This window comes from Phocoena sinus, chromosome 9, assembly GCF_008692025.1.
Source record: "Phocoena sinus isolate mPhoSin1 chromosome 9, mPhoSin1.pri, whole genome shotgun sequence".
Lineage (NCBI taxonomy): Eukaryota > Metazoa > Chordata > Mammalia > Artiodactyla > Phocoenidae > Phocoena > Phocoena sinus.
Genome location: NC_045771.1, coordinates 88,670,125 through 88,693,985, shown reverse-complemented (window position 1 = coordinate 88,693,985; position 23,861 = coordinate 88,670,125). Strand labels below are relative to the sequence as shown.

General features: G+C 38.6%; 2 protein-coding genes across 21 annotated transcripts in view; one reads left to right on the top strand and one right to left on the bottom strand.

Annotated features, from left to right (window-relative positions):
- The window catches only part of SRPK2 (SRSF protein kinase 2), a 230,210-nt gene extending 227,717 nt beyond the window's left edge, over nt 1–2,493 (top strand). For 6 of the 15 annotated variants that reach the window (XM_032643942.1, XM_032643940.1, XM_032643944.1 and 3 more), the window contains one exon: nt 847–2,493. In XM_032643942.1, the coding sequence (XP_032499833.1) occupies nt 847–1,031 (185 nt within the window). In that variant the 3' untranslated portion in view covers nt 1,032–2,493. The remainder of the gene's footprint in view (nt 1–846) is intronic. The other 9 variants (XM_032643945.1, XM_032643943.1, XM_032643946.1 and 6 more) reach the window with 2 other exon arrangements.
- Nucleotides 2,494–4,180: 1,687 nt separating this feature from the next.
- The window catches only part of KMT2E (lysine methyltransferase 2E), a 97,755-nt gene continuing 78,074 nt past the window's right edge, over nt 4,181–23,861 (bottom strand). For 5 of the 6 annotated variants that reach the window (XM_032643934.1, XM_032643935.1, XM_032643937.1 and 2 more), the window contains 12 exons: nt 17,328–17,492; nt 16,687–16,995; nt 13,049–13,303; nt 12,737–12,881; nt 11,941–12,191; nt 11,494–11,550; nt 10,790–11,353; nt 9,478–9,767; nt 8,510–8,598; nt 8,277–8,402; nt 7,985–8,082; nt 4,181–7,094 (listed from right to left, as the gene is read on the bottom strand). In XM_032643934.1, coding sequence (XP_032499825.1) covers nt 5,595–7,094; nt 7,985–8,082; nt 8,277–8,402; nt 8,510–8,598; nt 9,478–9,767; nt 10,790–11,353; nt 11,494–11,550; nt 11,941–12,191; nt 12,737–12,881; nt 13,049–13,303; nt 16,687–16,995; nt 17,328–17,492 — 3,849 coding nt within the window. In that variant the 3' untranslated portion in view covers nt 4,181–5,594. The remainder of the gene's footprint in view (nt 7,095–7,984; nt 8,083–8,276; nt 8,403–8,509; nt 8,599–9,477; nt 9,768–10,789; nt 11,354–11,493; nt 11,551–11,940; nt 12,192–12,736; nt 12,882–13,048; nt 13,304–16,686; nt 16,996–17,327; nt 17,493–23,861) is intronic. The other variant, XM_032643936.1, reaches the window with a different exon arrangement.

Below are 23,861 nucleotides of genomic sequence, written 5' to 3'. Positions count from 1 at the left end.
TTGGCAGTTTGACTTTAAAAGTAACTTTTTTTCCTGTTGCGAACAAGGCTGTGATAGTTCGTGGACCGTTTATGAGCTTGTCAGCCACTCTGTCAGGGCTGCTCATAACCCACACTTTTCATACTGCAGTTAGCACATTTTGAAAAGTATAACTTCAGGCTTTATAAATTGATGTCCTGATAGCTTAGATTTTACAACAAATGTGTGGAGATGAATGCTGTTTGATTTGGGCTGGCTCTAGGGCTGTGCTGTCCAGTACAGTCGCCACTAGCTATTTGTGGCTATATTTAAACTTAAAAGTTAAACTTCTGTTCCTTAGTTGCGCTCACCCCGTTCTGAGCGCTCAGCAGCCACATTGAGCTGGCAGCGACCATACTGGACAGCACCTATACCTATGAAGTACACCTCTACTGTCACTACTGTCAAGTTCTCTTGAATAGCGCTCTTACAGAGGAAAATGGTAAGCTGCAGAAAAAAATGGTCCAAGGAGTTTAAATAGCATGTATCTTAAAGCTTTTTCTAAGCAAATTGCAAAGAATCCCAAGTTGGGGAGAGTGCCTCGGTCAGTCTTTTGCAAATGAAAATATTCTGGGCATCCTCAGCATGCTCTGCTTATTTAAAGAAACTTGGAGCTGATACAAATGAATTCTTCCTTTTTAAATGAACCCTTGTTTATATTCACCAAGCTTACTTGAAATGTGACACTTTCGTGTGTGGGAAAGCTGGCCTCTGTTGTCATGTAGTGTTGAGCAGGTAGGTATCTGCTTCGTTGTAAAGAACCCAGCTGGACCAACAATGGGAAATGCACAGTTGGAGCTTTCTTGACATGCCTGTTTTTCCCTGTAGGAGAGCTGCGGCACATCACCAAGCTGAAGCCCTGGAGCCTCTTTGATGTACTTGTGGAAAAGTATGGTTGGCCCCATGAAGATGCTGCACAGTTTACAGATTTCCTGATCCCAATGTTAGAAATGGTTCCAGAAAAACGAGCCTCAGCGGGCGAATGCCTTCGGCACCCTTGGTTGAATTCTTAGCAGATTCTGCACACACGCATTCTGAGCTGGCACATGTTGTCCAGTGCATTGGCCCTAAAGGGGGACTCTCGTTCTTAACAGGATTACAAGTGAGCTGGCTTCATCCTCAGACCTTTTATTTTGCTTTGAGGTACTGTCGTTTGACATTTTGCTTTTTTGTGCACTGTGATCCTGGGGAAGGGCAGTCTTTTGTCTTCAGCTTAGTAGTTACTGACCCACTTTACTTCTGGAAACAATAACATGTCTCTAAGCATTGTTTCTTGTGTTGTGTGACATTCAAATGTCAATTTTTTTTGAACGAAAAATACTTTCCTCCTTGTGTTTTGGCAGGTTTTGTAACTATTTATGAAGAAGTATTTTAGCTGAGTACTATATAATTTACAATCTTAAGAAATTATCAAGTTGGAACCAAGAAATAGCAAGGAAATGTACAATTTGATCTTCTGGCAAAGGGACATCATTCCTGTATTATAGTGTATGTAAATGCACCCTGTAAATGTTAATTTCCATTAAATATGGGATGGGGACTCAAATTTCAGAAAAGCTACCCAGTCTTGAGTGCTTTGTAGCCTAAGTTGCATGTAATGGACTTTAACTACTCCGAGGAGTTGTGCAAACTTTTCATTCCGTGACAGTCCTTTTGCATTGGATTTTAAACAACTGGCTCTGGGTTATATCATTCCCTATATGGCACTTTATACAAAGAAAAGACATGCTTCTCATTCTAAACTACGTATTATAGTTTAGCACTCCCATTCATATTTTTGCATATTTTAAATTAAAGGTACTTTTAAGGAAAAAGAGCAATTTCCCTTTAAAAATGTGGTAGCCTGGTACCATGTGGCGTTGCCTCCTCCAAGCCCTGTAAGTTAAACTCTACATAGATTAAACTGGACAAGAGAAACATGTTCAGTGTGTGGAGTGAGAAAAAATATTTTTTTGGAAAAGCTTGCTCGTGTTTGTCTAGAACCAAGGTATGATGTGTACAATTTGCAGTGCAGTGGGCAGAATACTAACATCTCAGAGGTAACAGGGATTGCATTCATTCCAGGGACAGTTTCGTGTGTGGCTACAACACATTTTACTAGCTTTTTCATTGTCTTTCCATGCGCTGAAGTTGAGAAAATGATTTTTTCCCTTTGCAGATTGCACACAATTTTGTTTATGCATTTCCTTAAAACTGTAGAATCCAGAACACAAACCGTAGTAGGCAATACAATTTTAGAATGTAATATATAGAGGTACATTTAGCCTCTTTTAGAAATCAGTGGATTGAATTTTTTTGTTGGTTTTACATTCCTCAAGGTGCCTCATTTTTCTTGACTTTGTCCATTAACATTTATCCATATGCCTTTGCAATAACTAGATTGTGAAAAGTTAACAAGTGTTGTAACAATAATCCGTTGTTTGAGGTGCTTGCAGTTGTCTTAAAAATTAAAGTGTTTTGGGTTTCTTTTCCAGACATTGCCTTGGTTGGTCATTGGCCTATATTTGAAGCGATAGAATCAGTAAACATTTGCTATCCTTTTAATGTAGTGTAACCAGAACGAAAGGAAGTATCAGCATTCCTGTAGCAGGAAAGGTAGTTGTAGAACATGCATTAAGGCTTAATACGAGGAAAACATTCATTGTTTTGTAAGGGTAGGATACGGATCTAGAAAAGATGCTGTAGTATATAGATCCATTACCTAGAATTTCTGTGAACCTTTTTCATTCACGTTTCATCAGAAACATACTAGTTACATTTTGTTTGCGCATTGTCAGTTTTCTTCTTTTTTAACAGTACTCACTGTGAGGGAACAAGACACGTAATCCTCTTAGGAGTTAGCATTAGATCATATCGCTGTGCGGTGGAAGATACCATTCATTTATGAAATGTGCATGCTAAGTTTTTCTTCTGAGGCTGTAGGTGACCTTGTAGGTTCCGTGAACGATAGTGGCTGTAGAGTAGACCAGTGATGCCATCCACAGTTTGCACAGGAACATTCTCACGAGAACCACGGAGTTCACGTATGTCTTCCCTAAGTCCATAAGAATTTTTATCAGGGTTATGGCACACTTGAATGAAATTTGTCTTTGGGCTCATGTTAGAGAATAATCCAGATAATTACGAACTTTGTAAGGATCTCTAATTTAGGATAAAATAGCCTAACTAGTTTATAAATATACAAGCAATTGTTCTAGAAGGAATATACATTTGTGTTAGGTATGGTATGGTTTTTAGCAGATTCTTGGTGGCTTGATGATGATGAATGCATATAAGCTAACCGAGAACCACTGGTTTATGCAGAACACTATAGCCAGCTCCGTGATTTCAGTTGAATGTCCTATCTTTTCCTTTCTCTAGTCCATGTGAAGTCATCATGGAAAATGACAAGCAGTGGATCACATATGTGATGATAGCAGATTCAGAAGCTGGCTGTCTGGAAATTAGAACTGCCCCAAGGCAGAGGAAAAGTGGATATAATAGGAGCTTCAAAAAAGCATTAGCTTTCTAGGTGAAAACTGATTTACTAACTTGCTTCTTCCTGTACTTGGATCGTCCGTAGCTAGTTAACAGCTGGGGTAGAGAACTTCAGTTTGTATCTGCCGGTGAAATTACTTCTTAAATTCCAGTTTTCTCCCATTAATTTTTTTTAAAGAAATTAATGCAGTTTACAGAAAAGCTTCCGTATACATTATTTGTATAGTAGGCAAATCTAGAACTATGAGGAATTAAAATCTTTAGGACAGTCCTTTAAAAGAGGTGTCACTATGCTAGTTAACTTTGTCTTCTGTTTGAAAGTATCGGTGGGGGGGGGGTGGGGGGGGGTGGATGACTGGATGATGTAAAGCCACTTCTTCGTGGACAGGTATTTCTTTAGCAAATACCATAAGTAGAATCTTGTTTGATAATCAAGGATGGCAAAGTTGACCTAAGTTCTAAAACTTGATTAGGATTGAGCCCTAAACACAGCTGTGTTAATGTAGCTGTTTTCAAAAGGAAATGGAAATTAAAAGTGTAAAAACATGACATACTACTGCCAATCTTAGTCATTTTTAGTCTGTTTACTTTTTTCTCCAATACACAGAATCTGTATACTGTGTCAAATTATGTCAAGTAATTGGATGGTGAACTATGTGTTGACAGATACTGTCACTGCTATTGGTTTATACTTAATCCTCCTGAGAGGTAGAAGACTAAGAATTTATTATTCCAAAATAATAACTAGTATTTTGTATTTCAGCAATAAAATGTTCACTTGAGAGGCCACTTTCATTTCACTTGAGAGAGCTAAGAATGCCTTTTTCCTGTAGTTTTGTACACCCAAAACAAATTTTTAAAATTTCCTGCTACTCTTTAAAATACTATAGCTAGACAGTAAATGTTAAGGTTTTCAACTAATTTTGGTTCATCAGTAGGACATCTCAGTCATGTTCTAACATGTACAAATTAGATATTCCTGTGTTTTTAGGTAAAATATTCCGTACTTTCAAACAGCTGTAAATTAGTCTGTAGTTGAATCATGGGACGCTTCAATGGAATGGACTCATCTTGTACGATGTCAGATATAAGCAAACGTGTGCAGCATTTACGTAGCACGGTAGTTTCTCATGGCTCCTGCTCCTGCAAAACAATAACACGTAGGAACCTTCCAGGAACAAGCCTTTACCGCCTCCTGATCTTGCTGCAGTCCCGTCCAGCTGAGGTAGTAGTTGCGAAAGAAAATGGAAGGCTCCTTACAAACTCTATCTGGAAAAGGTAACTTCTGTAAAAACACTTGCATAAACAGACCCCAATCTCAGAAGTGGTACAGGACAATTTGGTAAAACTGACATAATTGTGGTTTATTAACATGAATTAAAATGCCCAACCAGTGCTTCAATGTGACAGTATATTTAAAATAGAGGAATTAAAGGCCATATACTGTACTACTTTCACAAAGATCACACAGTTTTGCAAAGACATGTCGTATGTACAGTGCTATATGTCAAATGAGAAAAGCTGTAAGCGATTATATACGCAAAAGAAATGCAGTATTTACAGTTTTTCAGGAGACATTAAAAATCATCTGTACATTAAATTACATTTTGCTTGCAAATAACCGATAAAACAAAATGAGCCATCTTCACACCAAACTAAAAATCTGTATTGCATTTTTTTATACATAAGATGCACTCACAGAACTGCTGATTGATAGAAAGAAAATCCTCGTACTGCCATTACTTAGCCGTGTATTTAATGCATATGTATAACATAATAATATAGAAAACATTCACTAAATGAATTTAATTCCAACAATAAAATTTAAAGATCATGTAGCATCAACTCTACTGCCAGAAAAACAGCTGGAATGTTCACTTACAAAATAAAAGATACCTACACTGGCTAAACAGCACATTTTTTAAGGAATTTTTTTAAAAAGCAAAAATGGGAGAAATACAATGAGAGAGCACTGGTGTTTTTTTGTTTTGTTTTTTATACAAAGTTTCATGTACAAGCTTTAAAAAGTACCTTAACAGGTACATATGAAATGTACAGTTTATCTTACAGAACATTTTAAAAAGTTTTTGGAGTCCATTTTAATGCCACCCTGAACCATGGTAATTGTTCTGAAATGTTGGTGGCACCTGTGCTCTGTGAATTGGAATCTGTCCAGGCACTGGAGATGCCTGCTGAGGTCCTTGAACCCCATGTGGCAGGGCCACAGAGCCAGGATGAGGACAGAACCCTGAAGCGGTAGGTGTGGGAATACTGTTTGGTCCTTGGGGCTGGAGATGAGGACCTGCGACTGGTAAAGGACAATGTGGCCCTGTTCCAGAAGGCTGGTGTTGGGGTCCCGGTCCCAGAGTGGTGTGATGTGTAGTAGCTTGTGAGGGGTACGGTGGTACAGCTGGATGAGCACTTGAAGGAAAAAGTGGAGGTCCTTGATGAGGTGGGTGGTGTAAGGCCGGAGCCGATGGGGTATGATGTCCGGAAGCCAGAACACCGGAAGGCGGCGGAGGAGGGGGTGGTGGAGGGGCGGAGCTCACCACGTGCTGGTGTTGTGCTTGCAGACCTGGGAGTCCCGTGGAGGGGTGGGGCGGTGGATGGTGATGCGGGGCGGGAGGGGGAGGTGGGGGTGGCAGACGGTGTCCAGCCGTTTGAGAGTGAACGTGGGACCCAGGGGCGACAGCGTGGACAGGCCCCACGCCGTGTGCTACGGAGTGTGGCTGTGGCTGGGCGAGGTGTGGTCCTGGAGCGGGAGGTGGGGGAGGAGGGGGTGGGACTACGGCGGCGGAGGTCTGGTGGTGAACGGGAGGGGTCTGCGAAGGCAGAAAGTGCCCTGGAGTCACGTGATGTCCCGGAACGGCTTGCTGGCCCGTGGTGCCGGGGAGAGCTTGATTTGGTCCTGATGTAAACACAGTTTGTTGGGAAAGACTGCCTTTCAGCTGATTATAGCTCTGAAAGTTTGCGGAGGGCTGCTGGTTTTGATAGTAAGAGGACGAGGGGGGGGGCGGGGGGGGCGGGGGTGGTGGGGCCGCGCCGCCCAGGCTCGACTGGGTAAACTGCTGACTGAGCGCTGCCGGGGGCTGTCCTGAGGGCGTCTGCGTGAACAGCGCTCCAGAAGGGGCCTGCTGCGTACTGGCTTGAAGGTTCTGTGCTGCTGGGTAAAAATTTCTTTGAGGCTCTCGCTGAGGTGTTCCAACTTGAGGTGACTGTGAGTGGTGAGGCCTGTAGGGAGAGCCTAACTGCTGTGAAGGAGGCTTTGGTGAAAGATAACCGTGTTGTACAGGCGTGTGAGGCGTCGACGACTTTGGAGGATTTTCTCCGTGAGGTGATGGAGGACAGTGCAACTTCACGGGCGCGGACGGCAGCTTCTGTGCAAGTTGCTCAGGTGCGCCGCGAACAAGTGGCTGTGGAGGAGGATTCTTCGAAAGTGCTTGGGTGTTACTTGACAGCTGTTTTTGATGGAGTTCTGTTTTCAGGTGGACACCGTTCTCCGCTTCTGACACAGTAACTGCTCCCTCCCAATGGGAATCTGGTTTTGTGAGTATTTTCCCATGTGGCTGGGCAGGAATTACAGGTCCCGGTGAACCAGGCTGTGAGAAGAAAACAAATTTATATAAACTTTAGAAACATTTTATGTACACTGAGGTTTGTTATTACTGGTATTTAATGTTAGCTAAATATTAATTGGAACGGGGGCAGGGAATAAGAGGTCTGAGAGGAGGACAACTACAGAGGCTTGGGATGTTAAAACGCCAGTTTTTTTAAGTAGTTGAGCAAGTTCTGATAATAAGCTTCAACTGAATTCCCTGAAATTTTATTGAAGACAAGTTAAGGAAATTAATCTGCCTTTTTTCCCCTGAGCAGTGAAACCTGTCTTTGACTCCTATTCTGAAAGAACCACACTTAAACACTGCAGGCAAGTTTCAATTCCATAATTGAAATTTCTATACTCCACCTAAGGATAAATTTGCTTGGGTAGATAAACCTGCTCCCCCCCAACTGTTTTCACTTGTAATACCTTTTCCATTGTTCAAGTTCAGGTAATCCAAGGATAAGACTACTTGAATATATAATGATGTTCTTTCTTTAAGCAGAAAGAAAAAATCAATCTCAGATTTCCTCATCGTTACGTTTCCAAAGATACTGCCCCACTGGATCATGTCTTGATGATCCAGGATAGAGGCAGCATTTCTTTTAAATTAAGAATGTCACCTGACCGTTTGTTTTTAGAGAATTAACAGGCTGGCCGGTCAAATATTTTATGAAAAGACTATGAATTTCCTAGACACTAGGATAAGGAAGGGGTGGAAGGAACTCTTGGAGCAGGTGTAAGCTGCTGAAGTACGTTCAGCACATGGGAACTTGAACAGGAGAAGCGTCCAGAAATCAGAAACTGATGCTTGGTACAGCAGGAAAACCTCCATGTGCACATTACCACCCACTTTTCTGAAGGGCCACGTTCAAAGGTCAATGTTATTACCTTGCTCATTTTTGAAGGGCTTTTACAAGTATTTTGGGAAGGATCTGGGGACGCACATTCACTTGTAGTCGTGGGTTCTGGATTTTCAGGATCAGGATCTGTAAAGCGTAAGGAACCATAGAAAATGTAAAACTGCACGATAAATACTGCTTTTTTTTTTTTTTTTTACTAACAAACACTCGGACGTACATTCTACTATTCAAACCAACGTCTTATAAATAAAGGCTCTCTCTCTCTCCTTTCTGAAAAGGTATTTAAAACAACCACCATGATAGGTCATCTGCTTACTGACCTTCTATAAGTTCACTGAAAGAAGGGACTGGGCCCTTGGGTTGCAACTGGGGAATGTGATTTGAATGAGATGAAGGTGAAGACGGAACATGAATCGGTGAACATGGGACACATGGTGACTCTCCCCCTAGAGATGAAGCAGAAGCAGACCCAAAGAGAACATTAGAAGCACAGAACGGGGGTGCAGAGTGATTAGCTGACTCCACTTTTCGGCAAAGCAACAAGCTCACTTACCACTATCTTTATCTTTTCGGTGATCACTGAGTAGTAAAGCTCTCTGATAACTCCTCTCTCGCACTTGCTCCACTGAAGTTGAGGCGGTCCTTTAAAATCAAGTCATAACATCAGTTCAGAAGCTGCTGCCGGCTAGATCAGTGCGTGTCCCCTGATGGCCAACACAGCCTCTCAGATAAAGGCTCTTGCTCGTTGGGGAAAAAGCTTTGAAAACAGCTCCCCACCCCAGCCCCAAAACTGAGACTTTTATCCTCATTTATTTGAAGAACTCAAGCAGACGCCATTCCTTTGTCTTAAGCAATTTCTTGGTGAAAAGGAGGGGGTGGTTGAAGGGGGTAGCAAAACAACATTCAGAACGTCACTTCCGGTTTCCAAAGGGACCACATATACCCCTGACAAATTACCTTGGGTCTGGATTATAAGGCTAGCAGGAAGCTCAGAGGTAAGAGGACCATGGAGCAAAGTGAATGTGGCCTCCTGCCCTTTGCAGGACCCTTCTGTATCCAGCTTCTTCTATTCCTATCGAAGAAACACTAAACATGGCTGTACTCTCAAGGCAACTGGTAAGGGTGACAAAGAAACTGCCAGATGTTGACTAGGATAAAGGTTCTTTGGAGAGGAATATTTGTGTGAAAATTATCAAGGAGTAGATATAATGGACCTTTAATGATGCAGGGAAATACTTAACTGGCTTAAAACTCTTATCAGCAAAAAGGATCTGTCAAAATTATGATCACACACCTCCTCTGCTTTAGGAGAACAACAAGCAGGAAGGCAGATTAACAAAAACTTTGTTTTTCAGAACAGCACACTACCACTCTTTACAAATAGATAAGCTCCGTTCAGAATCAGCTATGTGACTGGATGATAAAATAACAAAGACTACTGTCATTATAAGGTGTATTACTTGTAGTTCTAAAGTTACCAGTTAAGTTAGGTTTTTTTTTTTTCCCCAACAGGCAGCTTACCATTGGACTTCTGGTTCATTCTTTTCACTGGCAGAAGCTTCCTTAACAGGACAGTTATTGCTGGTTTCTTCCAAAGTAGCATTATAAACTGTAGCTGGTGTTGGTAAAGGTAGGCTAGCAGTGCTTTCTATCTGCTCCCCATTTTCATTCCCGTTGGCACACCCATCAGCATTGTTGCTGCTCAAGTTTCCAGTTGTGTGAGGTGATACGTTAACCAGTGGAAAGTGTTCTGCCTTAGAGCCACTTTTCCTAGCTTCACGTTGTCTTTTCCGGTATTCTAATAGAGAAACCTTAAGCAAGAAAGATAAGGAAAATCAAATCTTTATCCTTGTTTTTATATGTCAGTGTCAATCTATTCTTTTTTTTTCTAAAGAGAATTACTATATTTACATTAAGAAAATTATATGAAATAATTTGATTCTGAACAAACAATAATAATTAACAATTATCAAATGCCTACTATATGCCAGGCATTGTATTTAGATGATTTACATACATTATCTCATTTAATCCTCACAACAACCCTATGAAATAGGTATATTATCATCCCCATTTTACAGATGAGGAAATTGAGTAACTCACTCACTCAAGGTCACACAGCTGGTGAGTGTTGGAGCCGGGATTCGAACCTAGGTCTTACTTGAAAGCCCGTGCTCTTTCCACTATACTATATTGCTTCCCACAAAGTTGCCAACTGGACTCTGTTATAAAAATTAAAAGCACACATCACTAAAATTCTTTCGACTTGCAAAGCAATAAGCCTATTAACAAATAAAATACGTGTTGTAGTTTCTCCCACTGATCTGAAATAAGGCATTCTAATTGTCTCAGTATGTCTGCCAACCAAATAATGGTGGTAAATCAGGGAACTTATTATTTATATAATAAATACTTTTATATCCATGGCCTAAATACTGTAGGTATTAAAGATGAGGAAAGAGGCATTTCTTCTATATTGGCTGCCTGTTCTATGTAAAATAAGGGTAATAAGAACACAAATATTATTCAGTTCTGTTTATTTGGTTGGGAAGTGGTTATCTTTAAAAGTTACTCCTTCAGTGAAATAAATCACCTTGAGGTTTCGATCTCTGAAACCATGCTCCTTATAGGAATTTTCCGTTATCACTAGCTCTCTGCAAACATAATCTAATTCACTGAGCATTTACAAAAGGTTTAAAAATGTATGTATCAATAATTCAATATGAATAAAGTATGAATGCCTTACACAGTACATATTATAACTACTAATTACCCTCAGAAGTAGTATGAAAAAAACACTATTAAAAGGACTATAAATCGTTAAATTTGTAACCTTTTTCTTTTGTGGTGGATTCTGGGGTGTGCAACTTCCGTCGATCAAATTGTCATTAATAGTCCGTCCAAAACCAGATACAAGCCCATCTTCTGAAGTACAAAACACAGGTGTTTCCATAAACATGCCTCTAGTATCATCCTGCATCAGGCACTTTGACTCACTTATTCGGAAGCCTCCTCCAACCTCCAACTGATGTGAGGGTGTCAGGTCCCTCAAGTTGGAGTTTACTGAGAAGTTAACTCCTGTTCTGTCAGGACTCTTTACCCAGGAAGAATATATTGGGCCCCGTCCAGAGTGAGCAGATTCCAGTTGGCTGTTAGACTCAGTCCTGTCATGTGCAGGTGTTTCCATGGTTTTATGTAAGGCAGCTTGCTCAACTGTATCGAGTCCCAGTTGAAGGTCTGACACAGATTCCTTTTCTCCAGGGCACTGCCTACTGACTTCAGTCCTACTCCTAGGGCTGGTATAACCAATAGTCTTTATTTCTTGCAGACCGAGTTCAGTTAAATTAGAATTTCTAAAAGGCCCCAATGTTAACATGGTTGAAGATCTGTCAAAGCCCTGTTTACAGAATTAAAAAAAAAAAAAAAATTACACCAATAACCACATTTGGAAGCTAGTTACATTAAATCTACCAACAATTTATAATGATACTAGGGAAAAGTCACCGATTTAAAAAACCTTTTTTAGTATCTCCTTACCTCTTGACTATAAGTGCGTCTCTTAATTTCTGGAGAACTTTCTGGGGAAGAAATATTCTACATAAAAGAAATAATCATAATTGAAAATTAAAATATGTTAACAAACCCATGATATTTATAGAAATGAGAACTTAAAATGAGCAACTACTACACAGACTTTGGTTTTAGACTTTTTTATTTCCATTCCCCTTATATTTTGCTTCAAGGTCACTTTGATACACAGTCATTTAGTCTGACTTTTTGTATATCAATCAGATGAAATGAAAGTTATGTGCATTTTAATAAAAAAATAAAGTTTAAATTCACAAATGCATGTTCCAAATTTTCGCTCTTAGATTCTTAAGAACTTTTTTTTCCTGCTCTCAGTACACTAATTATTAAAGGGAGAAAAAAACAGCTATTAAAGAAGCCCCATCCCCATGGGTTTTTGTTTCTGTTTTTTCTCACCTCAAAGTGCATGGTATTTCCCGGTGTGCCCGGAGTTACTGGGGTAACTGGTGAATAAATGGGCTTATAACCATTTCTACAAGCTTCGTCGTCTGACTTTGCCCGTGGAGGAGTGGCAAATGATGGATCCGTAGGAGTAATATCTGTGTGAGTTGGGGTAGCATATGGTGAAGGAGTAGGTGTGGAGGTTTCTGAGTAAGCAGAATCTAGTAACTGATAGAGTCTTCGTTTTTTTAGTGGTGTAGTTAAATCTGTTGGTGAAATAAGTTAAGAAATTATACTGCTGCTATTTGCTATAATCTGTAATATATTCTGGGAAAGATCAAAAAACATCAGCAATCGTAATTATGATGATTGTCACCCCGAAACTAAATTTCACAGTTTTTAAAGATAACAGGAAACAATCTCTCCCCCACCCCCACCCCCCAACTTAGTCATTTTCACTGTTAGCAAGCATATTATCTTGCCAGAAGGCTTACAGGCCTGGGGGGCTCTAAGAAATCTTGCAAGTACAGCTGTTCATTTAACTGATTTCTAAGAGTCCTTTTGAATCTTGCTGAAAAACAGCTGGCCAGCTAGGCCCAAAATTCAACCATAAGCCCCAACATATTGTACATGGTACTTGCAAATTAAGGTTTTCATGTCTACCTTCGTCTAAAACTTTGGAGGACAGAAAAGAGAAAATATATGTAACAATGTGCTTCTTTTGAAAGGTACATAATAATTAGAATATATATATGCTATATATATCCTGCCACAGTCTCAGTGCTAGAACAACACTGAAAAGAAATTCTACCTGGAAGAGAACAGCTATCATTTAATAGTAGTGGACTTCTATTTTCACCATTGACTGTAGGACTTCTGGATCTTTCTTGACAGGGTGAATTAAATCTGTGTAAAATTGCTGAGTTTTCTTCTTCCAGAGCTTGTTTCAACCACCGCTGAAATACACAGAACAATAAATGAAGAGAAATCAGTTTGTAGCTGTTTACCTATCCTATAAATATACAGCCAATTCCAAAAGCATTTCACTACCAGGACTGGCAGAGTAAGGAATGAGAATGGCTTTTGGCTCGTACTAGAGTTTCATATCCAAAGAAAAGTTTACCTTCTTGCATGAGCCAGAAATGTTTTCAGGAGGTTCTTTTCTTCTCCTTTTTTCTGAAAGGAATGGTGAAGTGAATCTAATGTAGTGCTTAGGAGTAGAGTATACATGCGGACTATAAGTGAGACCCGGTAAAGAATTGAGCTGTGTAGCTAACACTTCAGGATCTGTAGTTATGCGCAGAGGCTTTTCTGAAAGGGTGTCTGAAGGTTTTCCCGTCTTCTCATTCTTCTCACTTAACCATTCATTGACCAAGTGCTAGAGAGAAGGAAAATCTGGATCACTATATATGTAATTATACAGATTCTCCTATAGAATATTCTAATACCAAATTTGTAACTGACATATCTAAAATGAGAGATTAATTTAAATCCTTCATATATGATGTCTAAAAAGTCAATATAAGTCATTCTGCATTTCCTTGGTTATCTACACTTATTACTAAATTTTTTTACACAATTATACTTTGTAGGAATACATGATATTTTTATAAAATAGTAAAAATCTAGGAGACCTCAGTACTATCTTAAAAACACACTAAACTGCTTCTATATTATGTGTAAAATGTTTAGTTTGTCACACTTTAGGCAGTGTTTTTTTTGTTGTTGCTGTTTGTTTTTTTGCGGTACGCGGGCCTCTCACTGCTGCGGCCTTTCCTGTTGCGGGACGCGCAGGCTCAGCGGCCATGGCTCACAGGCCCAGCCGCCCTGCGGCATGTGGGATCTTCCCGGACCGGGGCACAAACCCGTGTCCTGTGCATCGGCAGGCGGACTCGCAACCACTGCGCCACCAGGGAAGCCCTAGGCAGTGGTTTTCTACTCTGGCTGCTCATCAGAATCTCCAGATGAGGCCAGTGCATATACACATATATATTTTTTTAAAGCTGTCGGCATTGACAATCACTAATGATTTAAGGGGGTTGAAATCTCTAAGTTCCCATGCTTTGAAAATTCACATAATCCCTTTCTTAGTTCTGTTTATTTTTTTGCATCTACAATGTACATAGTTTAGTCTTTACTGGCTGTATGAATATACCTGATCCTAAAGTATAATGATTACTCAACTTTTTCTTTTTTTAAGAACGAGTTATTTAGTAAAGTTCAGATGTAATGGGCATGGAAATAAGGATTACATTTCTCAGCTCAAGCACATTTTCCTTGCTGTGTGGGCACTTATATCTTTTCTATCTAGTTATCAAATTATACTCCTTTAATTTTTATTATAAACGTAATTTGTAGAATATGTAGAAAAACTAGTGTATATGTATTTACACATACATTCTCACAATACACATACAGAAATACATACATTAAAAAAACAGTCTACCCACATCCTGTCTTCTAGAGATAATCACTATAAGCATTTTGGCATCTTTTCTTTCCTTCCTTTTTTCAATGTATGTAAACTTCCTTTCTAGGACAAGCAACAGTGGAGCTAAAGCACTTGGGAGTCTGCAACAGACTGCCCCGGTGTGAATCCTGGCTTTGCCACTTACCGTTACCTCAAGCAAGTTACATAACTTTTCTACATCTCAATCCAGATCTATAAAAGAAGGGTCATGAGAGAAACTAGCTCTACAAATAGGGTTATTGTAAGGATTACAAGAGTTAAATAACCAAAGCTCTTCATAGAGTATCTGGCACAGAATAAGTGCCATGTATGAAACTGAAGAAGGCCTTTACATTATAGGAAATCACGATAATTTGGTACTCTGTCAAACAGTAATGTTGTTTAAAATAACAGTATATATCACACGCAAAACCTGTGGGAAAAAGGTTTTTTTTTTTTTTAGAGAGAATCAGGATATGGGAACCTATATCTCAAGACCGGGGAATTAAATCTATAGTGCCACAGTAGTTTAGTCATTTAATAATTAAAGGGCAGGGACTGTGTCATATTTGCAATCAAGAAAGCAGCCTTTTTTTTTGTTTTCCTGCACTGTGCAGCTTGTGGAATGTTGGGTCCCAGACCAGGGATTGAACCCACTGGGCCCTCAGCAGTGAGAGTGCAGAGTCTTAACCACTGACCACCAGGGAATTCCCAAAAGTAGCTTTTCTTTTAAACATGAATCTTTTTTCTTTCTCACTAATCCAAATTATGGAGAAAATCTGCAGCTACTTTTTGTCCTCCCAAAGTGGGCAAAAGTAACTACTCATTGTCAAAAAATCAAGTGCTGGCTTGCTTGTTCAGGATCCAAGGTGCAAAGGTGAGCACAGACTTCAAATCAGAGCGGTGTTTAGATCGTCTCTGTCTAATCCTCTGACTCGCCACTGAAGTATACCCCCAGGTTCCTCCTAGATATTTACGAAGTATACTTCTCATGGTTTCACAGTACCTACAAACTATACTGAATTTGGTAAGAACAAAGACCAGATAAAGTGGGTTTCAAAGTATTTTGTTGTAGAAGGGTGTGAGAAGGATCCATTTATGATCTACCCCACTGCCCAGAGAGCCTAAGGGTTGCACTTTGGTATCTGCTCCAATCTGCTGTACTCAAAATGGGAGAAAAACAAAGCTTCATAAGGGTGTTCTGTATTTCTGGCCTTCCTGTAAAGCTCAGGTTGGTTTATCTCAGTGATTGTTTACCACAATTGCTTCATTAAATCTGACAGTAGTTTGTGACAGATTTTTATTAATAAATTGACCTAAAACTACCCTTCCTGAAATCCTCCTACACTGTTGGTGGGAATGTAAATTGGTACAGACAGTATGGAGGTTCCTTAAAAAACTAAAAATAGAGCTACCATATAATCTGATAATCCCACTCCTGGGCATATATCCAGAGAAAACCGTAATCTGAAAGGATACATGCACCCCAGAGTTCACTGCAGCAGGACCTAGAGATGATCATACTAAGTGAAGTAAGTCAGAGAAAGACAAATATCATGATAGCACTCGTGGAATCTAATTTTTTTAAAAAAGAAACAAATGAACTTATTTACAAAACAGAATCAGACTTAAGGGGAAACGGGGTGGGGGGGATAAATCAGAAGCTTGGGATGAACACATACACACTACTATATATAATAAGATAACCAACAAGGACCTACTACTGTATAGCACAGGGAACTCAATATTCTGTGATAAGCTATGAGAAAACAATTAAAAAAGAATGCATGTATGCATGTGTATAACTGAATCACTTTGCTGTACACCTGAAACTAACACAACGTTGTAAATAAAATTAAAATGAAACTACCCTTCCTTATAAATTTTCACATCCTACTACATTCTATGGAAATCAACAGTTTCTTCACATTTAATTCTTGTAATCTACCTTTACCATGAAATTTATAAAAACTACAAAGAATAAAGAAAGGATAACACATCTCAAACTAGTTGTTTCTGAGAAGTGTAGTTTAGTACATAAAGTAGGCAAAATTAAATCATTAGAAATCAGAATTGCAATACTACAAGGAAGCCTTGATATACTGGATATTTTAATGATGCAAACATTTCTATTAACTGATTTTACAGTTTTGCAATTCTCACTCTTAGTTTAAAACTTTGCTAGTATAAAAACCACGACTCTATCACTCTTCCTTATGAGATGTTATAGACTGAATTCCTAAAACATGAATATATTTAACATCATAAGACATTTGTTAAAAAACAGTTCTGACATTCATTAAGAATCATACCTTTTTTGTTTTGGGATACTTTGTTGGACATTTATTAAGTGCTGGAACTTCAGTTTCAGTAATTATTTCTGCTAGTGCAGTTTCACTTTCTGGTTCTATTGCAAGTACAGTATTTTCAGTATCATTTTGTTGTGAAGTAACTTCTACATCAGGAGAAGACGGTTGGATATCTGAACACATGCTGACAGTTCTGTGTCTCCGACGCTGCTGTCCGATGTGGGTCCTACTCCGAGAAAAACTTTTTCTCTGTTTAGTTCTATTTACTTTGGCAGGAGTTGGCTTGCTAGCAGTTTCTTCTTTTGCTTGTTCCTAATTCAAAAGAGAATGGAACTTTTAATACGATGTTTATATAACTCAGTAGTTGAAATCTGATGGCATCAATCTGCTTCAGAAGCTAACTGCCCCAAATGTCTTTATGAATTCTGATATATATTAAATTGACATAATTAAAAATTTTCTTACTCTCCAAAACAAAGCAAGTGGAGTCTCACAGCTGAAGTCTTAAATTCTCATAGGATTTGAAAAATGCTATTGAAAATGAAAAGCTAGTATCACATCAAAAATTCTTTATAGATAAATTGTGGAGATTTTATTGGAAAGTGGTGAAGTGTGAAAATAAAACTAGACCTGAATAATAATACCTGAATAACTTCAGCATCAGTGACAATCTGTGCATCTTTACATTCAGTTTTAACTTCAGTTTTGGCAGTGCTGATCCTTTCCAAAGCTTGTTCTCTTCTTTTCTCTCTTTTTTCAAGTCTGGCAAAAGCTTGCAGAATTGCTTCCATTTTCCTTTCTTCTCTTGTCTACAAAATTTAAAGTAACATAATAAATACTGCTGTGAAGTAAAATTCAAAAGTCCAAATGTTCATGGCAAATTAAAAAAAAATTTCTATGATGGTGTTAGCATCATTGATGGTAGATATGGGATTAAAAACATTTATATTCATTTTAGATCTCTGAGAATCCCAAACATCTTGGTAAACCCTGTCATTACAAATATATTACAATGAAAGGAATGTTTGGATGATTGTATGTTAATGATAAGGCAAAACCAAAAAAAGACTCAAGAACGACCCTGCTTTATCAAACCAAAAATCTTTTTTTCTCAATAATACATTAGGCAGCCTTTTAAAAATAAGATCAAAGTTCCTAAGGTAATAATATGTTGAAAAGGTTAAATCCATATGAACGTAAAGAGTGAATATATTGACATGTCACAGCAGGATATTGTGGGGTGAAGTCCTGGGTTTAAATCATGATGCTACCAGTCATTTACTATCTCTGTGACCCTAGGCAATGTAACAACTCTGGTTATTAACCTTTTTGAGCATCTTATAAAATGTGGCTAACAATATTTACACTTCACAGAATTGTTAATGAGTTCAAATATAAAATATCTGTGAAGTTTTCCAACCTTACTTGGAAAATGGTAGGCATTTCTTAGGTGTTACTATTTCTCCTTTGGCTCTCTTGCCCTGCATTATAATTGTTATAAGGCATTCCTCTATCTTCTCCTCTTCCTGTCTACACTGACAGTTCAAGGCAGAGACTGGAAAACAGCAAGAGTTCCTTTGAGCGTCAGTTCTCTTTGGAGAGAGAACATTAAAAGCAAGACCCAGAGCCTTGGCCAGGGGGCCTGGCAAATGCTTCAGGTTTCAACCAGAAACAGGAAGCATGTCCATCAACTGTCCAGTTCTCCAAATGTAAAGAACCAGGTCCTGAGGCTTAGAACCATTCGTCTTTCTTCCTTTATTGTCATCCATGTGGGAAAGGAAGATCAATAACTCAAGGTCTGGCTGCATGGTCTTCTCAATATCAGAGCTTTAGAGTTCGAGTAATTATCAGAAGAGATTCAAGCATTAAGACACCTACACTATGAAAACTATTACTTACTCTTTCCTATATTTTTTTCTTTCATTGTTCCACTAGGTAAGGGAAATATGTAAACAAAACTCTTCTGAGAACTTTATAATTGGTGAAAACAGACTACCATACTGCAAATGTGTCAGTCTTATAAAATGTGTTATCCTCACCCTCTTTATTTTACAGGTAAGGAAACTGAGACCCAAAGAGGTAAGATTACTTGTTCATGGACACATATCTGCATCTTAGCTTTCTTGGTCTGGGATGGATAATAAGACACTAAAATAGAGAACATAGGCAAAAGATGATCTCTTTACTGGAACTGGAAGTTGTTTTTTTTTTTTTTTTTTTTTTTTTGCGGTATGCGGGCCTCTCACTGTTGTGGCCTCTCCCACTGCGGAGCACAGGCTCCGTACGCGCAGGCTCAGCGGCCATGGCTCACGGGCCCAGCCGCTCCATGGCATGTGGAGTCTTCCCGGACCGGGGCACGAACCCGTGTCCCCTGCATTGGCAGGTGGACTCTCAACCACTGCGCCACCAGGGAAGCCCCCTGGAAGTTTTAAAGCTGAATTCTTTCCTTAGATAATACATGTCTCTGGTCTTAATAAATCACTTTACTCGACCCCCTTTCATTTATGGCTCTCTCAATATATTAGGGCTGTCTCAATATATTAGGGCTTTTCTAACACCCTAAATTTAGAAGTCTGGAGTAACTAAAAAATACAATTTTCATAATTGCTTCACCTGTGGAATGGGGGTGGGTAGAAAGAGAAGGGGTTCATTATTGTGCTTATAAATTTAAAAATAAATCTGGGAAAAGTACATTTTTCCAAAAGAAACAAACTTGTGTTAGCAAGAATCATTTTATGTATAAAATAAATTTACCCACGGGCCAGGCACCCAAAGGAGACATTTTCTATGTCATGATTATCCAAGGAAAGTTTCCTAAGATAAATACGAATTTATGCCAAAAGAAGTTTCCTTGACATGGTCCATTATTCACTTGTTTTAGATACAGTAAGAGTCAGAGATAAAATTAATTGATGTAAAGACAAAATTAATTCATTTAAAAATTGAACTCCCTTGGTAAACAATGCAGCTAATGGATAGTCAAAGCAAAATCCTTGATTTCTAGATGACTCGATCTTTTTGAGCTGGTCAGGATCTTAAAAATAATCTAGTCCTAAACTGCTGAAGAAACCAGAGCCCACGTGTATTAACTGAATCACTCAAAGGCAGAGCCATAATTATTATCCAAGTTTCCAGGCTCCTGGTTTGTTCTTCTTTCCAATTACCAACTACTGACACACTACATAATGCAAAATAAAGCATAATCATTCCTACATTTACTACAACTATTAACTGAAAGCACTAAACAGGTATCCTAATAGCTTTAACCCAGCTTCATCTTAAAACACACACTGTAGAAAATGTAAACATGCTTTTGATTATGTGAAGAAAAAAAAAAGTTAGTTACTAATCTACTTTTATTTTAAATTCCTTAAGGTTCATATGTCATTCAGCTTTTATATTCACCAGTGTATTCTCTGACACACACAACCAGATATACAGTATGTAATGACTGAAAAATTACCACCCACTTTATAGATCTAACTGATAAATAAGTTTTATATATAGCTTGAGATAATTATAGCTGATTGTTCAGGGGACTAGAGAAATTAGGAGTCTTAGTTAGCCCCAGCGGACTGTCCATAGATACTGACATCTGAGCTGGATGTAGTTTAGATGATACTTGTCACCTAAGGCTACCACCAGGACCTGCATGTTTCATTATCATGACTCATTCCAAGCCACTGACTGTTCAGACCTCAAAAGTCATTTTTACACTCTATGAGCTTGGCAACTGATAGACCCTGATATAGAATTAGAATTAGAATCAGACAGGGTTGACTTTTCACTTTTGTTGTTAACAACAACACTGTTGTTAACGCTGGAGTGTTGGGTGCTGAACTAAAAAAACTGAGAAATCTCTGATGAGATCTACAGATTGCTTTTATGACATTTTTCAGTTTATGGCTTTACATTATAACACACAAGAGTACAGTAATTTTCTGTAAGCAGAAAGTCTGCTTAATATCCCTTTATAGGATTTTATCACTTGAGGAGTGGGTACAGTGAGAATTTTTATTACAATTTTGTGCTTCAATGTATAAACACACTGGAACACAAATTTAACTTGAAATCATGTCACGTTGTACTTGGAAGAGACAATGGAGATCTTCTTGTATGAGCCCCTTATACAACAAATGGTGAGGGACTTCCCTGGTGGCACAGTTGTTAAGAATCTGCCTGCCAATGCAGGGGACATGGGTTCGAGCCCTGGTCCGGGAAGATCCCACGTGCCGTGGAGGAACTGAGCCCGTGAGCCACAACTACTGAAGCCCCTGCACCGCAAGGAAGAGTAGCACCCACTCGCGGCAACTAGAGAAAGCTTGTGCACAGCAACGAAGACCCAACACAGCCAAAAGTAAATAAATTTATATTTTTTAAAAAATGGTGAAAACCTAAGGTCCATATAGTTCAAGGACTACATAATAAAGAACACGAATTAAAGTTTTATACAATATCACGACTGAAAAACTAAACTACACTGACTAAATTGTTAGAATTCATCCCAATTAGAGATATTTGGTAATATGAAGCTGAGTGAAAATAAGCTTATGTACTCTGGATGCCTTACAGTGGCTTTAGAAGGAAATTTGCTAGTAGTAGGATGTAAGAATTGAGAAGGAAACAAAATGAAGACATTTAGGTATTTTGTGATTTCTTTTTTTTTTTTTTTTTACCTTACTACCAAGTAGGAAGTGGCTCTTTAAAACAAAGTTGCCTTTTAAAGGAAAAGGGAAATGGCAGGGCCAACCTACCAAATTACTTACAGCGTTGAAATAGAGAAATTAAAAGACTTCTTACTCAACTAACTTCCCTTAACCTTTTGAATAGGAATTTATTAATTTTTTTAAAAATGCTAAGATTACTGCTTACCAATAAAATTGTTCCACAAGAGTAAGTATCTCCATTTCTTCTCTACCACATGATGACTTAGTTTAACTTCATAGTACTCTTTCCTGTTTGATGTTTGTTTCTCCTTCCACCCCGTCCTCTGTGAAAGCTGCTCCAGAACAGGGACCTTGCCTTCTTTTGTTCACCCAGTACTTTAAATGGTGCTCAGCATATAACAAACACCCAAATTTTTAAGTGAATAAGAATTGGGTATACATTATATAAACCATGTATATCACTGTAATTTGAAGGTATGTAATGAAGTCTTTAAACAAGATTTTGGAAATCTTGAATTTACTACAAGGCAGCTGAAGCTGAATATCCTCATTTCGTTTGAACAGACAACCTATAAAAATAAACAGGTTCCTTTTTGCTAGTCGATACTACAATTTTGGAAAAACAATTCCTAAACACTGTGATGAAGAAAATGGGACTTCAGAAAATTAAAACTAGTAATCAACGTTAACTTAGTCATGCTCTGAGGAGAGAAAAGTAAGATGGACAATACATGTCAGATGACTTTTCTGGCAAATTTACCCTCCCCTATAGTTTACTATTATTAAAAATCCTTTTGCATCTTCTAAACTGATCTTCTAAATCAAGTCACTTCCCAGAGACATTAGTAAGAGCATGGATTCTGTATAGTAGTGTTTTCTCAGAGTGTTTTTTTCTATGGAATAAAAATCTGCAGGACGTCAAAGGTGTCACTACAGAAAAACAAGTTGCAAGGACGTACAGGCTGAGGGAATGCTGACATAAACAGAATTTCTCGAGGTTTCAAACACCATGTATACTGGAAATCTCGAAGTTGGGGACAAGGTATACTGTTTACTAAAGTCAGCTGGCTACAAAGCTCTCTCTTTCACAAAACATCTTAAATTAGAGTTCCATGGAATACCTTTTGATGTGAAGGATCAAGGCTGAGAAAATTGTGGGGAATCCTGCATCCTATCCTGCCTGGACTATAAGCTTCATTTAGTTCATACTCATGGGCGTATCTATAGCTTTCCTCAAATGGCTGCCAGGAACATCTAATAAGCTCAATTATAGACCACCTACTTTTATAAAAGCCAGACCTTTTTTTTCCCCTAGAAGCTAGGGCTAAGGCAATGAGCCCTACAAATCCTTGCCCTTACGTAGTTTATATTCTAGTGATATACAGTTAATTCTAAATTGTCCTAGATGCTTGACAGGTTTAAGAAACTCATAGCTAGGTGACTATCCCTTCATATCCTTTTGTTGGTCTCAAATTTCTATCCTCCTACATGTGAAGACCACCTGAACCACCTTGCATGGACTCCAGTTTAAGCAATCTGACTATAACAGGCCATCAAATATTACCAAGACTATATTCCCAAAGTAGTCTTTCCATAAGGTTGTGGAAAATTATTTTGAAAATATATTAAAAGATACTACAAAGGAGGTTCTTTTCATTTCATTATAAATGGGGTGAAGGAGGGGAAGCAAGCCTCCTTTTGAATTTAAATCTTTCTAAGGTTTTATATTTTTAATCAATCACCTGTTCATCAAAATAAGGTGAGCTTCTCAATATCTAAGCCCCTTCTGTACACTTAACCTCTGACAAGGTTATGGCCACCTAACTTCAACTCAACTACCATGGACCTGGGAGAGTCTACTCAGTAGTACCCCGGTTTTGAAACCAGGTGAGTATAAACAGCCTGCTGTATTTCAACTTACTGTACTATTGTATTTCAACCCACTGTATTTCAGCTTAAGATTCTCCCAAGTCAATTCCAACCCACTGCCAAAGAAGTATCTCTTACTAGCTAAAGAGAAAATGTCCAATAACCATCTATTCAGTTCCATACCATTTAGCCACATGTGAGCTTTTGTAAGGAGAGGACAAAATATAACGGAGGAAAAAGGAAAATGTTAAGAATGGCTTTCTACCCTGGCCCCCTAATGATTTGAGTATTCTTTCATGAAATCAGCATTTCATATGATCTACAAGCAACCAATCTTATTTTCCTATATCCCTCCTCACCACCACCCCCCAAAAAAAACAGCCTATAATTCCAGCCAAATGTGATTTTAAACGTCATAAGGTAATGGTAAATTCTACCTAGTTCATGAAATGACCTCTGATCCCTCCAGCTCTAAGTTACCTGTCATATCTCCTTTACCACACTTCCTGCTGCATTGTAACTGTTTTCTAAATGCCCTTGAAGGCAGAGATATTATCTTCCACTCTCAACAAAAGGAACAAAGTAGCAACCAAATTACATAAATCACCTGTGCTATTTTTGGAGACTGAGCAACATGCTAAT